The sequence below is a fragment of the Piliocolobus tephrosceles genome, chromosome X (assembly GCF_002776525.5).
Source record: "Piliocolobus tephrosceles isolate RC106 chromosome X, ASM277652v3, whole genome shotgun sequence".
NCBI classification, from domain to species: Eukaryota; Metazoa; Chordata; class Mammalia; order Primates; family Cercopithecidae; genus Piliocolobus; species Piliocolobus tephrosceles.
This window is the reverse complement of record NC_045455.1, coordinates 24154904-24173193: the sequence shown is the minus strand read 5'-3', so window position 1 is coordinate 24173193 and position 18290 is coordinate 24154904. Positions and strand designations below refer to the sequence as shown.

At 36.4% G+C, this 18290-nt stretch overlaps 1 protein-coding gene across 1 annotated transcript in view; it reads left to right on the top strand.

The window, feature by feature from the left end:
- The window catches only part of GPC5 (glypican 5), a 1441555-nt gene that overhangs the window by 327735 nt on the left and 1095530 nt on the right, over positions 1–18290 (top strand). The window contains exon 4 of the mRNA XM_023218068.2: positions 3608–3741. Within this exon, the coding sequence (XP_023073836.1) occupies positions 3608–3741 (134 nt within the window). The remainder of the gene's footprint in view (positions 1–3607; positions 3742–18290) is intronic.

Genomic DNA, 18290 nt, shown 5'->3' with positions numbered 1-18290 from the left:
TTGAATCAAATGAAAATAAACAATTTAAGTTATTCTTTACAAAGTGTTTTTGTAAAAAGCTTTGAAAATCTGAAGATTTGAATAAGACTGAGTGCACAGATGGGGGAGGCTCTAAAGATAAGTTTGTGCTTTTGCACGTAGTGCCAAGATTACAGTGAGAATGGAGAAAGTCAGCTAAGTGACAAGCAGTTGTTGAAACAAATAACTTGATCAGAATGGTGGAAGTGATATGGGCTAGGAGCAACTAAGAGAGTCATTTCAAGGTTAAATGGGAACTTGAAAATCAGTGGGAAGCCTGGGAAGAAACTGAAAGCTGGAGTAGATAAGCACTAGGGAGGAAAACAATTTTTTGCAAGACGCTTCAGACTGATTGCAGGGGAAAACGGTAGAGACCAGGGAGGAGAATTAAGAAGGAAATTGCAGTATAAGTCAAAGATGAAAAATTGTCAACATAAGTGTGGAGGTTTTTCCAATAGCAAGAAGGTACTAGTATTGAAAGGTGCCACCCAAATTGGCTCATCTCAAGGGAGCTAAGGTGACAGGGTAATGTCCTGATAACAGATGGTTTTCCTTTTCTTTTCAATAAAGTATGAAGTTGAGCTCCCTCATAGCAAGTCAACAAATATAAGGGCTTTGAAATTTACTTGCATTTATCAGAATCAGCTATATATGCTTGTATCTTTGGATACAATCAAAGATACCTTATAAGTCTATGGCTAGAGCAATTTTCTTTTGTATTTGAAAAAATAATTGCAAAGATGATAATGGGGATAAAGGTGTTGCGAGGCTGGTATTTTTCAGCTCTCCGTCTGCCTTTCCAGGAAACATGGTCAATAGCAGTTACAGTCTGAGGTCTGACGAGGGAGGGACAGGATGAGATAAGATTTCTCAGAACTCATAACTTCAAAGTAGTTTTATTTTCTTGAGTTTCAAAGATGAGAAAACTAAGATACATAGAAGTTCCATAACTCGCCTCAAATCCTATGGCAAGGCATACTGGATCGTGATTGCAGATTCTGTTTCCCTTTCTCTTTGCTTCTTTATTTCAAACTGTCCTGTGATGTGGTCAAATAATCTTACTCTATCCACTTAAAAACACTATCAACTTAGATCATCTTCCCTGGGTTCTTGTTACTAGGAGTTGTTGATGAACCTACAGCGGACATACTTTCCTCCATTTTTGTGAAGAATTTAGCACCTTACTAATAAATTTATACTTTACTATCACTACTTTTCAAAGTGGAAATTCACTTTGAGTCTTTTACCACCTTGTCCTCATGCTTCTTTTGCTTCTGTCAATCATTTGCCCAGCCCTGTTGACTTTGCCTCTCTTCTATCTGTAACTCATGAACACTGTCACTATTGCAGTTCAAAATTAAAATTTCTTATTCAGGACTACTTGAAGAGTCTATTAACAGTTTACTTGCCTTGAGTAGTTTTCTCTCTCTAGTCCAACTTCTATAATGCGGCCTCATGCATTTACTAAACTTCAGCTGTGGCATTTTACATTTTGAGCAATCATCAGGAGCTTTTATCTTAAAAATAAAGCTCCTTAGCCTGGCATTTAAAGCCCTCCAAAATCTTTTCTCTAACTTACCCTTTAAATATAATTTCCTTTTATGATTATCCTCCATGAACCCACCTTTCCAAGCAAAGCAGAAGTTTTTCAATTGTCCATGTCAGCCCCATGTTTTCTGGCACCTACCCTCTGAGGACTTTTCCTCTGCCCATCATCACTGTTCTTTGTTCTGAGAAAATTCTCTATCAAGTCCATCTCCAAGTGCTACTCTTGTCCCTCCTGTGCATCTCTGAAATCCACTTCTTCCATTTTCCTGCTTCTCTGCCGACTTCAGGCCCTGACATTTTCCATGGGCCTGATGAAGGACCTCTCTTCTCCCTCCATCTGCACGGCTGCTGTGATGAGTTTTCTCATGTGGAAATCTGAAGCCACGCTTTCCCCACTTGGAATCTTTTGCCTGTGTTCCATTTGCTCTCACAAGTCCTTTAGCTCAGTATCCAAGTCATGCGATGGCATGTTTATGTCTTGCACACCAGCCTTACCTCTTGCTACACCCATTTGTCACAGCGTGTACTTCTTGTTCCAAATGCACAGTGTAGTTGCTGTAACCATGTGTTACAATGTTTTGACATCCTTGTAATGGGTTGCTATTGTCATGTTATATGACAATTGCTATTTTACCTGTGTAACTTTCATCTCAACGGTGTACATGAGGCCATGCCTTATTCATATTTGTATCTCTAGCACCTAACATAGCATGGTACAACAGATATTTATTTTTAATTTGATTGAACTGAAATAAACCTCAGCATATCCAGGTTCAATGGATGCTCCAAGTCTCATCCTGATGGGTAGTAGCCTTTCCCGGGGTAGTCTTTGCTGATATCCTTCTTCACCCATCACCCCCACCGGGCAAGGATCCTACCTCTCTCGGACATCCATTGTCAGTCTCACTTTTTTGACACACACGACTTGCATTTTGATGATTAGAAGGATTCCTTTATTTCTTTCCTCTTAAATTACAAGCTGTATTAGGAGAAACTTTAGTTACTCCTATTTTCCCTATTACAACATTTAATATATGTGCTTTGCAAATACTAAAAGTGAAATAAATAAGGGTAAAATAAATGAAATGGATACATAGCTTCTTCAATACTCATTACATGGAAAATCAAAGAAATCTCTAACTTTAAGGGAACTTTGGAATAATTTATTCTAACTTCTTCGTTGTGCACATTAGGAAATCACATTCAAAGAGGTTCTGTTATGTTTTTAAGGTCTCAGTGTGAAGCAAGGAAAAATTAGGACAAGAAGCAGAGTCTCCTGATTCCAGGCAATGCTTTTACGTATTTCCAATTATATTACTCTGCCTTTTCAATTATACGAGGTATCATATAAATCTGTTTGATGCTTTACATGTAAAGTAATTACTTAATTTTTTCAATGATAATTATGTAAATTATACAGAGATCTTTACTAGATAAGTACTAAAGAAACAATATGTTTTCTATGGGGATAAATTATTTTTAAAAGTACTGTAATAACACCCTGAAATCACACCAGTTTGAGAAAGAAGATGCAGAACTATTATAAAAGGAGATCTTCGTATTAATATTCATTGTCATTTCTAAGAAAGGACCTTAAGAAGAAAACTACAAAGATATTTGCTTTTGGCCTTAGAATTCATTTAGTAAAGGACCACATATTCCATAGCAAATTATTTCATTTTAACATAGGACAAGTATGTGATTAGTTATACATATAAATAATAAATAATGTCTATTTCGATAAAGTAATATTACATAAATAAGTCAGTTTATTCATATAGTCTTCCGATTTAGCATATCTTGCACATGTATACTGCATACCACATAAGTGTCCACGATGTCCATTTATCATAATTGCCATTTTATACAGATAATTTACTTCCCTCTGTTTGAAAAACTAACAAACATTATATATTATTTTAAAGGTTAATATTGAGATGAAAGCAAGAACAGGTCATTGTTTTGGCCTCTACGAAACATCACATTCTCAGAAAGGTGGAGCATGATTTCTAACTGCCTTTTAATGTTTTCTATTTAAAAGGTAAATAAGATGTGTGGCCGCCCCGTAAGAACACCCACACAAAGCCCCCGTTGTTCTTTTGATCAGAGCAAAGAGAAGCATGGAATGAAGACCACTACAAGGAGCAGTGAAGAGACGCTTGCCAACAGAAGAAAGTAAGACATTTGTTTTACAACCAGAAAGAGAAAAGAAAGTAAGCCATTAATTTTACAACAGAATAGAACATATTCAGTTAAATAGAATAAAATGCAATATGGATGAAAAAAAAAGATCAACATTCACTAACTTTAAAATTCAGTGGCTCCATCTGTCCCATTAATTTGGAAGATAGGTTCAACTTATAAGACCAAGAAAACTTCCTGTGGTAATGGAACATTTCGATAATATAACATAGAAGGCCGTATCGGGGGCCCCGGGCACATGTGACATCATGCACTTAAAATGTGGCCAGTGTGACTGAGGATTGAATTTTTAATCTTAGTTAATTTTAAATTGTAAATATGGTTAGTGGCTACCGTATTGGAGAGTGAAAGACAGAAAGATAATAGATTTACATGATGTGATAGGTATTACTGAATGTTTAACATATATTTTTAAAAGTTTAATAAAAAGAAGTTTTCATACTTTTTACATGAAATGCTAAAAATGGTTATCTGTTGATTCAAAATAGTAAACATCCCATAGGGTTTGCTAACTCACATTTCTACCACTATACCCATCATTATTTCACAGGTTAAATTCAGACCTTGTTTTGCATTCCTTTGCTTGATAATTGATGCTTAAGAGGTAAAGCTCTTAAAACTAGAGGAAATTATTATTTGTGTGTGTGTTTAGTTGACCAGTCAGTGTATGTCCTGGCAAACACCAGGTTCTAAGTCAGTACTTTTTGAATTGGACTGAAATTCAGAATTTTATATTCATTTATGAAATAATTATTTCTAATAATACTCTATGAATAATTCATATATAAAATATTTCACATAACGTTTCTATAATCTAAAATCTGTTTCTTTCTTTTTTGGGATAAGACACCTAATTGCCACATTCTCTCATCAGCTGGGCTGTAAGCAAGCATGGGATAAAGATCTGGGCTATTGCTGGCTATTTTCTACAGCTAAAAAGAATTAGCATTTTATTTTACATGTAATGTAGCTGTTTTTTTTATCTAAACACCTACAATGATCAGCAATCATTTCTTGCACTTGAGAAATCAGTGTATTTTGTCTAGGGTGTTTGTATACTAAAACTCAGCTACAGAAGATCCGAAGTCCTTCAAGGTGATGTATTTCACCACCAAAACAACCCAGCTGGAAAACAAAACAAAACCCAACCTTTAATATCATCTATTCACTAGCAAAACGAAACCAATGCAGGCGAAATGTTACAAACTGGCTCAGGAACAATAAGGGGCTCAGACGAGTGAAAGTTTTTAAAAGTATCTATCCTGGCCACTGAATAGACCTTCTTGTCACCAATCTTGCAAACTCATTATTTTGATGTCCCTGACTGTCCAGCTATGATGAGAGCCATTGTCCATGAATCAGCGTAGATCCATCACATGCTTGTCTCCTGCCACACACAGTGAACAACCATAGGAACTGTACACAAGTCCGCTTATGCATTTCAATTTTACACTATTTTTTATTTCCACTCTTTAGTGGGGCTTCATTGCCGTGGCATTATATTTCTGCTTGTTGCCTATTTATTGCGCAAGTTTCTCTACAAACTAATCCTGAATTTTATGTATCCCTCATCAACTTATTATTCCCCATGATGTTCTAAATTTCCATTGAAATAGGTGGGTCATGTAGCAGGAGTAGGTGCTGAGTCTGGGCTACCTTTTCATGTGCCTTATTCTTTCTTTACCTCCTTGAGCCTGATTTCCAATAGATCACTTCCATTTGGTTGTAATTACTTCTATCTGAGCCTAGTCTTAAAGCCTGACAGATCAAATAGTGCTTAGTTCATCATGGCAATCTCAGGTTGCACGGTCACTTGCTAGGTCATGGCCAAGTGTGTAGTTTCTACAAGGGCTCAATTGCAAAGCAACTAACCAAACAACCAACTAACCCACCCAGCCATGAAACTTCAGATACCACCGAATAAGTAAACAAGGTCATCTGGACTCACCATCAGAGCACCTTGCAAATGTGTAAGCAGCAGAGCCTTTTCTTTCTCATATTAAAGCTCTTTGGGGCTATTCTGTAAATGGACTAGAGCAACACACCAAAATATATAATATGATTTTTTTCTAGTATGTAAAGGAATCTAAAAAGCACTGTATCTCTTCCTGAGTTTTAGGTTATCTTAGGTGCAGAAATTTTCCTTTTATGTAAGAACAATATCCCAGTAACATCCAGGCCACATTTAGAAACATTGCTGAATTGTCAAGCACTTGAAATGTCAATATTTTTCACCACAGAGGCACACATATTTCTACTAAGACATTTGAGATGAAGTGATCCATGTTTTATTGTCAGCATTATGTCCTACAAGATATCTAGACAATCAGGTCTCCTGTTTGCCATGGACTGGGAGAGTTTTTGAAGTCTAATAGTGAAGGAGTCCTTGCCAGCTAAAAGTGAATTATTTCCAATTGTCTTTACTAATTGGTAAGGAGGTAAAATAATTTGCCAAATCATTAGCTGCGTAGCAGGTATCAGGACGTATTTGGATTTGCCCAAGTAGTCACCACATATAAAGGAACATCTGTAATTGGAGTCACCCTCTGATTCTGTTTATGATAAGCCAACCTTCTCCAAGTCCGTCTCAGTGTGCACAGAGCAGCCAAATAGGTGAGGTAAGTAGTGAGGTGTTAGGAATCACCACCACTGTGTTTTTCCATGTTTTTGAAGTGGCCCGAATCTCAGCAATTCCACAGGTATATGATACATTTTCATTTCAGTATTTTTGTCAGGAGAGGAATTTCTTTTTTCTTATTGTGTTCAGCTCAACTTTTCGGTGGTTTATTTTATTTCTCTTTTCCTTTATTTTCTTTAAGTTCCAGGATAAAAGTGCAGAAAGTGTAGGTTTGTTAAATGGGTGTATGTGTGCCATGGTGGTTTGCTGCACCTATCATCCTGTCATCTAGGTTTTAAGCCCTGCATGCATTAGCTATTTGTCCTAATGCTCTCCCTCCTCTTGCCCCACACCCCCTGACTGACCCTGGTGTGTGTTGTTCCCCTCCCTATGTCCATGTGTTCTCATTGTTCAATTCCCACTTAGGAGTGAGAACATGTGGTGTTTGGTTTTCTGTTCATGTTAGTTTGCTGAGGATGATGGCTTCCAGCTTCACCCATGTCCCTGAAAAGGACATGGTCTCATTCCTTTTTATGGCTGCATAGTATTCCATGGTATATACGTACCACATTTTCTTTATCTAGTCTATAATTGATGGACATTTGTATTGGTTCCATGTCTTTGCTATTGTAAATAGTGCTGCAGTAAACATACGTGTGTGTGTCTTTATAGTAGAATGATTTACAATCCTTTGGGTATATACCCAGTAATGGGATGGCTGGGTCAAATGGTATTTCTGGTTCCAGTTCCTTGAGGAATCACTAAACTGTCTTCCACAATGGTTTAACTAATTTACACTTCCACCAACCATGTAAAAGTGTTCCTATTTCTCCATAGCCTCTCCAGCATTTGTTGTTTCCTGACTTTTTAATGATCGCCATTCTTACTGGCGTGAGATGGTATCTCATTGTGGTTTTGACTTGTATTTCTCTAATGATCAGCGATGTTGAGCTTTTTTTCATATGTTTGTTGGCTGCATAAATGTCTTCTCTTGAGAAGTGTCTGTTCATATCCTTTGCCCACTTTTTGATGTTTTTTTTTCTTGTGAATATAAGTTTGCAGATTCTGGATATTAGACCTTTGTCATATGGGTGGATTGCAGAAATTTTCTCCTATTCTGTATATTGCCTGTTCACTCTGATGATAGTTTCTTTTGCTCTACAGAAGCTCTTTAGTTTAATTAGATCCCATTTGTCAATTTTGGCTTTTGTTGCAATTGCTTTGGTGTTTTTGTCATGAAGTCTTTGGCCATGCCTATGTCCTGAATGATATTGCCTAGGTTTTCTTCTAGTGTTTCTATGGTTTGGAGTTTTACATTTAAGTTTTAATCTGTCTTGAGTTAATTTTTATATGGGGTGTAAGGAAGGTGTCTAGTTTCAGTTTTCTGCATATGGCTGGCCAGTTTTCCCAACACCTTTTATTAAATAGGGAATCCTTTCCCCATTGCTTGTTTTTATCAGGTTTGGTGAAGATCAGATGGTTGTAGATTTGAAGTGTGATTTCTGAGGTCTCTGCTGTGTTCCATTGGTCTATATATCTGTTTTGGTACCAGTACCATGCTGTTTTGGTTGCTTGTACTATAGTTTGAGGTCAGGCAGTGTGATGCTCCCAGTTTTGCTCTTTTTGCTTAAGATTGTCTTCACTATATGGGCTTTTTTTGGTTCCATATGAACTTTAAAGTAGTTTTTTCTAATTCTGTGAAGAATGTCAATGGTAGTTTGATGGGAATAGCATTGAATCTATAAATTACTTTGGGAAGTATGGCCATTTTCACAATTTTTGTTTTGTTTTGTTTTGTTTTTGAGACAGAGTCTAACTCTATCACCCAGGCTGGAGTGCAGTGGTGCAATCTCGGCTTACTGCAACCTCCACCTCCCAGCTTCAAGCAATTCTCCTGCCTCACCCTCCCGAGTAGCTGGGATTACAGCATGCACCACCACACCTGGCTAATTTTTGTATTTTTAGTAGAGATGGGGTCACCATGTTCACCAGGCTGGTCTCAAACTCCTGACCTTGTGATCCGCCCACCTCAGCCTCCCAAAGTGCAGGGATTACAGACGTGAACCACCGGGCACGGCCTGCTATATTGATTTTTCATATCCATGAGGATGGAATGTTTTTCCATTTGTTTTTGTCCTCCCTTATTTCCTTGAGCAGTGGTGTGTAGTTCTCCTTGAAGAGGTCCTTCACATCCCGTGTTAGCTGTATTCCTAGGTGTTCTATTCTCTTTGTAGCAATTGTGAATGGGATTTCATTCATGATTTTGCTCTCTCCTTGTCTATTGTTGATGATAGGAATGCCTGTGATTTTTGCACAATGATTTTTTTTATTCTGAGACTTTGCTGAAATGGCTTATCAGCTTAAGGAGTTTTGAGCTGAGACAATGGGGTTTTCTAAATATAGAATCATGTCCTCTGAAAACAGAGACAAGTTGACTACCTCTCTTCCTATCTGAATACCCTTTATTTCTTTATCTTGTCTGATTGCCCTGGCCAGAACTTCCAATACTGTGTTGAGTAAGAGTGTTGAGAAGGGGCATCCTTGTTTTATGCCAGTTTTCAAAGGGAATGCTTCCAGCTTTTGCCCATCCAGTATGATATTGGCTGTGGGTTTGTCATAAATAGCTCTTATTATTTTGAGATATGATCCATCAATACCTGGTTTATTGAGAGATTTTAACATGAAGACATGTTGAATTTTATCAAAGGTCTTTTCTGCATCTATTGAGATGATCATGTGGTTTTTGTCATGGGTTCTTTTATGTGATGGATTATGTTTATTGATTTGCATATGTTGAACCAGCCTTGCATCCCAGGGATGAAGGTGACTTGATTGTGGTAGGTAAGCTTTTTGATGTGCTGCTGAATTTGATTGCCAGTATTTTATTGAGGATTTTCATATAGATGTTCATCAGGCATATTGGCCTGAATTTCAGGAATTTCAATTTGGTGTTCACTCCGTGAGCTGGGGACTCAGTATGGGGATTGTGCGATGGGTCAGTATACCTAGTTCAAGTCTGTGTTCAGGAGTGTGAAATAACTACAGGGTGGGTCTGTGGACTGAATGTCCCAATGTGAGACAGACTGAGCCTAAAACTCGATTTTCATTTGACCTCTGTAAGCCTCTATTTAGACTCATAGGATAATGGTATTCTGGGTCTTTGGGAAAACCCCATTGTCTCAGCCCAAAACTCCTTAAGCTGATAAGCCACTTCAGCAAAGTCTCAGGATAAAAAAAAAATCATTGTGCAAAAAGTAACATTATTAGAGCTACCGTCTAATAATTCCTGGAAGCAAAATAGCCACAGGTCCCTGTAGGGAATGGATGGAGGAAGATTTATATTATGTAGTGGTTGTGCTTATGCAAGGTTCTTTCTCAAGGCATCCCAGCCTTCAGTCAAGGTGCTTTGAAACTGTGAACTGGGAACTGGGTGAAAGACTGAATTCCCTTGGTCCTTTGGTGGTGAAAAAAGTGATGTTTCTTTTCATATCTTTCATTTCCAAATATTTTTCATTGGTTTTTGTTTAAAGTCACACCCCATTCTTGTTTCATGGATGAGTTATTTTCTCTTATCACTCTTAACATTAACTATAGTTTTTGAAAAATGCATTACCATATTTCTATCTTTTTTTTTTGTTTGTTTTATCTGAGTTTTCTTTTCTGTGTTAGCTGGGTTTTCTACTAGATTTTTTTTTTTTCAAATTAAATGTATTCATTTGTAGAAATTCCTGTCTATATTCATATAATAATTTGTTCCTTTTAGACATTGAAAACATTTTTATCTAAGAAAATAGTTCATTTAATGTAAAATAAAATAAAAGTTAAGTGATTAGTCACTTAGTCTAAGATGACCTATGTTAAATTCTTAACTTTGAGATCAAGTTTATCAAGTTTTCTTTTTTGTTTAAAATTTCTTGCCTGCATTAACTCAAAAATATATTCTACTATATTTTTTCTACTAGCTCTGTGTTTTTTTCTCTTATTATGCACAATACATAGAGAATATATCTGTGTATATATGTTATAAGGTAAGGTTCCAAGTCAAATATTCCATGTTCTGATCCAATTTCCCCAACAAACCCTGAAATTATCCATCCTTTCCCCCTTTGTGTTCTGTTCTTTCACCTCATACTCATTCTAAGTTCATGTAATTATGCTGGCCTACTGTCTGTTAATAAGTCAGTAGTTGTTTTCTGCAGATTTTTACTGATTTTTGTTATTGCAATTGCTTTTGCTTTGAAGGATTTTATAAAATCTTGTAACGTAAGTCACTGTATTTACTCTCATTTTCAAAATTCTCTTAGATATTTTGAAATTCAGTTTTCAAAATATATTTTATATCATTTTGTTGGATTTCAATTGGAGTTATATTGACTATATAGATTGATTTGAACAAAGATATTAGGATAATGCTATAAATGGCTATTTTTCTGAACTCTGTTTCTAACGGTTGGTCTTTTGACCATATTAGGTTTTCTGTGTGGATGATCATTTTGTGCACTGGTACAGCTTCCTTCTGCCGTACCTGGAAAAACTCACATACCCTATGCACTAGAGTCTTTTACTTAGGATGTGTCCTAAGGAAACCTCCTTATACCCAGAGGAGGCATTCTTGATTATCTGTGATAGCTGAGTGTTAGAAGCAAACTATCCACATCTAGGGAAAATAGAAAAGTAACATGTAAGACTTTGGAACATTGTGAAGCAGTCAGAAGCAATGAACATATTTTCATACAGCAAAAAATCTCACTGTGATTACAGAGAAAACAGATTGCATAGAATGAGAACAATAGTACAATGCCATTATATGAATTTAAAACATTATTAAATAAAATCAGTATATATTTTCAAGGATAGGATATAGCAGAGTATTTATATTATATACATTAGAATGAGTATTTATAGAAAGGAAAGGGGAGATAATAAAATAATAAAGCAGGAATGTGCAAGGGTAAATTGTGCTAGTATGGCAGGAATTGAGGAATATGCTTAACTGAACTTTCTGTATCTGAGAAAATAATAGGTACGTTTATATATGCATACATATTAACACACACAATTATTTTAAAGTTTAGATGAAAAGTGTTTTTTAAAATAATGATCTTCTCATTAAAAAGTAGTTCAAACTCCCTGGTCAAAATTTTCATGAAAGCTACTAATACTCAATTTTTCAATAATCTTTTTTTGCCATCTCATACGTTGAATGTAGATCATTTTTTATTATAGTGTATTGTAGATACAGTGACCATCCACATACAGATAAAGTATAAATGACCGAGCATAGTTTTTGACTTGTTTGGATTTCCTTCTATAACCCATTAATTAAAATAAAAGGAAAGATTACTGAAAAACATAGGCAAGAAAAACTTCCAAATTATTAACAAAACCACTGCTTTGTGTAATTCATATAAAAGGGAAGTAAAAAATAAATTAATATTTTCTAAGTTTTTTTTTTTTTTTTGAGACAGAGTCTTGCTTTGTCCCCCAGGCTGGAGTGCAGTGGCGCGATCTCAGCTCATGGCAAGCCCCGCCTCCTGGGTTTACGCCATTCTCCTGCCTCAGCCTCCCAAGTAGCTGGGACTACAGGCGCCCACCACTTCGCCCGGCTAGTTTTTTGTATTTTTTAGTAGAGACCAGGTTTCACCGTGTTAGCCAGGGTGGTCTCGATCTTCTGACCTTGTGATCCGCCCGTCTCGGCCTCCCAAAGTGCTGGGATTACAGGCTTGAGTCACCGCGCCCGGCTCTCAGTGTATATCCACAATAGTGTTAAAAGAAAAAATTACAACAAATTTAGTTGTAGATATAATTGGCTTTTATTTGGGATTCATGAATCAGAGAAGCCTCTATTCCAGTAAATGGAACAAAAACTCCCATTGGGCAAGTTCAGGACAGTGGGTTTTGTAAGGTGGAAACGAGAAAACAGAACAATAGGAAAAAATAAAATAAAAAAAACTGATTGGTTTAAATCAGGTTACTTCAGATTTCTTTTTTTTCCCTTTTTCTTTCTTTCTTTTTCTTTTTCTTTCTTTTTCTTTTTCTTTTTTTTTTTTTTTTTGAGAGTAGTCCCAGATACTCGGGAGGCTGAGGCAGAAGAATGGCATGAACCTGGGAGGCGCAGCTTTCAGTGAGCCTGGATGGCGCACCACTGCCCTCCAGCCTGGGCGACAGAGCGAGACTTTGTCTCAGATTACTTTTTGAAAGGGTTAAAGCAGACGGGAATTCCTTATTACAATGACCCAGATTTCCTGGAATCTCCTGTTTTTAGGAAAAACTGGTCTGTTTTGGGGATCTGTTTCCTTAAGCTTCAGTTTGATGATATGGCATGTAGCATGACTGATTCTATTTTGGTTTAGTCTGGTCTGTTGAGGCCTAGTGCAAGAGTTCAGTTCAAAACAATGGCCTGTAATATTTGTTTAACAATAGTTTCTCTCACGTATCCTTTTTAAAATTTACTTTGAGTAATTCCCAAGAGAATGCCTCTAGCAGAAACTACTTTCTGTAAATTTAAACCAAGCCAAAACCATTAAAGGAAAGCTATGAAACAAAATAATTTAGCAGTTTCCATAGCTTAATTTAGTTTCTGTAATAGCTGAAAAAATAGGAACTGTAAAATCCATTAGTATCTTTGCCAACATAAATGAAAATAAACACTATTCTATGCTTGCCAAAAATTAAAAATGTATTTTATATTATAAATGAGGCATAACCTTTTCAAATTATATAGTCATAGTTTATATTTTAGATTTAGTATATTATGAAAATTTTGTTGTTTAAAATTATGTTAGAATTATGGCACCCTATCTTAGAAAAATTATTTCAGGACTTCGTGACAGAGGAAGAATGTAATTTATATTTTAGTCTTCCAGTATTCAACCTATTCTTTTGAGGTAATGTTAATATAATTGTCAGGGAGGGGAAAATGGTTTCCTTCCACCCTCTGAAATTCTTTAGCTGGGGTACAAATTAAGTTAATATAAGGCAGATTAATAGAAAAACGATTTTAATTACATATATAGGAATGGGAGTCCCACAAATATATGGGACTTAAGGAAAGGCCAGGTAATTGGAGCTTATATAGCATCTGGAGCTCAAGAAAGGAATACACGGTTGGATCTTCTGGGGGGTAGTGAAGACAAACTATTGAGAAGGTGAGTGGAGGAAAGGGATGGGAAATAAAATTTGCATTGTTACACAGGTAAAATTCGCCCTGGTGATAAAGGCAAACTAGGTCTCCTGGAAGTTCTCTTCCTGATTTAGATACCTTTACTAAGGAAAATTTTCTTTATAGACATAAACTTCTTTTACAAAAGAGCAGGTTTTCAGAGCATTTCCTGTGTCTTGAGTTCTCAAAATAACCAGTTCAAAGTAATCAAGATGACAAAAAGTTATATTTTGGCATGGCATGTTCTGGTCTCCTACAGTTATATTTTGGGGTGTTGTGTCCTAAGCCTCGGCATAACCATGGTTGACTTATAACTAATTTAACTAGCTACCTTTTTTTGGGTGTAGGCCAAGTGTATTTAGTAAGTGATGATTAATTAGTCTTTGTTTTATCATTGGAATGTTTAATCCTTTTGTATACAGAAATATACAATATCCTGAAGGCAGTTGGGCTTAAGACTGCTGTCTTGCTCTTTGTTTTCTCTTTACTTCATGCCTTTTAAAAAAATTCCTCCTTTCTTTCCTTCTTTTGAGTTTAACATATATTTATTATTTTTATCCTTTTATAACTTTTTAAATTTGTATTTCTTTATTCTCCAATGGTTATTATAGAGATCACCATATGCAGTTTTAACTTTTAGTGTCTAAATTATAACTTTTACTACTTCATTGAACAATATTAGAAACTTACAGTAGTTTCACTCCATTACACTCTTCCCATTTTTTATGCTATTTTACCAGCAAATAGCTGACTCTTACCAATATTTTCACAACCCCTAGGACAACTACTGCTATATAGTCAATACTTACAATTTCTCACACATTTTGTCCTTTCTGGTGCTTTTTCCCTTCAGTTTCATGCATTTATATAGAATCTTTTTGCTTTAGCCTTAGTATAGCTTTTGAAGATTATTACAGGTGATGAATTTTTGCAACTTTCATTTGTCTGCAGACATTTTCATTTTTGAAGAATATTTTCATGAGGTCTTGAATTATACATTGCTGCCAATTAACATTTTAAAAATGAAAATGTCTAAGCCATCATTAAGTTCATAACATTACATGTTGTGTCTAAGTGGTATGGAACGTTTAGTGGAACAAATATAAGATGAGAAATAACTAAGGTTGTGGGTGCTGCAGTTGGCCCTACTCAAATCCTCTTCACCTGGCCCTTTTACCTGCCTCCTGGCTGCTGTGTACCAACTCACAGCTGCTTTAGTCTCTGGGAAATTGCCTTCAACAAATAGGAGCCATTGGTGTTTCTTACCTATTGCTATCTAAAAAATCATTCCAAAATGTAGTGGCTTAAACTAGCAATAAGCATTTATTATACTATTTTCTGTTAGGAATTTGGGAGCTAATTAGTTGTGGGATTCATGCTCAGGGTCATTAGAGAGATTGCTGTCAAGAAGGCAGCTAGGGCTGTGGTCATCTGAAAGCTCAAGTGGGGCTGGAGTATCATCTCCCAAGATTGCTTGCTCACATGGCTGTTGGTGAGAGGCCTCCATTTGTTGTCACAATGACCTCTCCACAGGACTGCCTGAGTGTCCTCACATTGTAGCTGACTTCTCTCAGGACAAGAAATTTAACAGAGAGCAAGGCAGAGGCTGCTGTCTTATTATGAGCTGGCCTCAGAAATCACATACTATTGTTTTTGCAATATTTCATAGGTTACACAGGTCAGCCCTCTTCAGTGTAGAAGGGGACTATGCAAAGGCATGAGGGATAAAACTGTGGGGAGTTATCTTGGAGACTGCCTCTCACCCATCTCATCCACCTGTGGAAAGGGATTAGACTCCCACCTACCTCAGGCTCTTGGTAGCAGCTCATAGGCAATGACTGACTGACACAGGGATAGAAGAGGCTTGCCCCTTGCTTTAACGTGTGGGATCAAACATGGTGAAATGCATGCTTCAGTGCTCCCTGTGGTATCTGGCTGAAGCTGAGCCTACATCCCCACTTAGCTCCTTCCGCTACACCTGCCCTTGCTTCCCTTGCTCCCTTTTACCTAAGAGCACTCCCTCATGAGTTGCCTGCATACTGATTACTGTCTCAGGCACTGCTTCTAGGGAATCTGACCTAGAGATCTCTGAATTTTTAAAGGTACCGAAAATAAATGCAGAATGAGAGTAAGTGAAGACAGTATTACAGTATCCCCTCCTGAGGATAGAGAAATCTCTTAATATTCCCAAGTTCCTAACCATTTTGTTTTGTCTTTTTTTCTCCCTGTTTTTCTATATTCATTTCACAGAGGTCCCTTCTGTTAAATCCATTGCTTTTTCCTTGTTTTGCTTCTAACATTTGAAGAAGGAAGATTTCCTTATTCTGGGATAAGAGTTGTGCTAAGCTCATTTGTGGACATTGTGAGTCTTCTTCTAGCTTGGAAAGAGGGGAACTAAATCATAGAGCTGGATTCTTTTATTTTGGAGATGTAATTGTCCTGATTCAATTTCCCCAGTTTACTTCTGTTTATACAGCATGCTAATAATGTGCACATTGAAGATCCTGAGTGATTGATACATACCAGTTACGGAGGTCTCCAAAGTTGAGCAAAATAAGGAAGAGCTACTGCTCCTTTAAACAGCCAGCAAAGCATCACAATTTTGCCTTTTTGGGCAGAGACCAAATCAACACAGCTGTAAAGGACATTGCACTCATACAGTTGTCTAAAGCAGGCCAGGCTGAGTGATTTCCCTGTGGCAGTTCCTGCTCTCTGCTTGATTTCTTGAAGTTAGCTGGTAAGAATAAGCTATTAGCAAGCTTAAATCGGTGATAATTAGCTGTACATTATTATTTCAAAGTGGCGTGGCTGTGCCAATTAAGTAGGTAATTAGGAAAACCCCAGGACAATAAATTAAGATGGAGTCTCAACACCAGTGCCCCATCTGTTCTCCAGCAAGCATTCCAATTAGCCAGGCCTCTCATTTCAGAATGCATGATTAAAGGGATTGGCTACATGCATGAGTGTGTATTTGCATAATAGGGACTGTCCTAGGTGCTTAGTAAAAATAAGATATTTTTCCTATCAGACAGGATTTTGATGTCAAGGTGGGGAATGCAGAATTTTTAGAAATACTGGATTTTTAAGGTTTGAAACAAAATATAAATTGTTTTATGAGTTTTCAATTTTGTCTTCAGAACTTAATTGAAATATTATATCATTAGATATTTCCATTTCATTCTAATACATTTATTAAATCATGATTTGAGTGAGAATTTTATCACTTGGAACATTAACAGTTTGACTTGTTAAGGATAGAAAGCAATGAGGACGCTTGATATTGCAGTTTAATGAAAGAAATGAGGCAGGGCATGATTCTCATTCAGAATGTCACTGTCAACTAAAGTAAATTAATATCCCGTGTGTCACAGAAAAACACAGTGAAATGTTCAAAATAATTAAATGTGGGAAAAAATTTGAAACGTCTGTTCAGTGAAGAACACTTAATGTTATTTAAGATTATTGCCAAGGTAGATCGATTCATATTAAATGGGATCAGTTAGCTTAAAATACATAGAGTTTATAATAAAAAACATAGAGTTTATAGTTACATAGTCAAATCTTATCTAACACAACACTTTATTAATGAAACCAAAATTAAATTTAAAAATTCATGGTATTACACACTGAGAATATATGTTTGTTTAGATGGTAAATCAGTATTGAGATATGCTGGACTTAATGATGCATTGTATATACAAATATTCAGTGGATGAAAATATTCATTGGTCTGAAAAAGAAGTTGATTCTTTCAGGACAGGAAAATTTAATATCATTTATAGTACCAGAGAAAGCAATTTACAATCTATTTTCTTGTAAGTGAAAGTTAGTGCGTCTTTGAGGTGCCATTATTATTTATTACCTGTAAATTTAACTTGTGAAAATAAAGGTCATGTTTTCAATGAAAAAAAAAAAAAATCTGCTTAATGTAAAACAGTGCTTGTTAGGTGGTGGTACTGAGGGCTTCCAGAGCAGGGCAGGCCAAGACAAAGCTTTGGATAGGAGGCCAGAGGTGAGGCCAGAGCAGGTACGGAGGGAACATGAGCTATAAGGCAGGCTAGAGTCAAGATCTATGTGAATAATGAAGATCAGGACCTGCAGGGGGTCAAACTACAGGCATACAGGAAGAGTAAATACCAGAAGGCAGAGCAAACATATGGCAAAAGTTCAGGCTAGTTGTTCTTAATCTTTGGGGATCATGTATCCTGCTGAGGATCCCATAAATGTTCCCAGAAAAAGAAAGTTCATAGACAAATCCAGGCAGAATCTTGTTGCATTGAAAAGTACTTTGCTCCACCTAAAACTAATATTAAAAACAGAAAATCTTTTTAAAATGCTCTTACTTTCTAGATGTTCATGAAAAAATTAATGGCCATTTCATGGATCATCTTAAATGAAATCCACATAGTAGAAAATTAATATTATGCACACTAGTCCTGAAAGAAGAGGCAGGTCCAACTATTTGGCGCAAACTAGAAGTTGACATTGCAATTGGTCTTGGATGTGGCTATGTGCCCATATGTTTGGTAGTCAACAGATGCCCACTTTTGTTTTGAGGGTAACAATTACTGGCAATTATAGAAAACGTATGCAACTATCATATCCGGTGGCTGCAATTGGAACTCTACTAGTTTGCTTTCTTAGATGAGGATACACTTAATTCAGGGAGCATGAGATTTATTCTAAACTCTTCAGGCTCCATTAGTGTTCCATAATGCTTACATCTTAAGTTGCTTTATGATA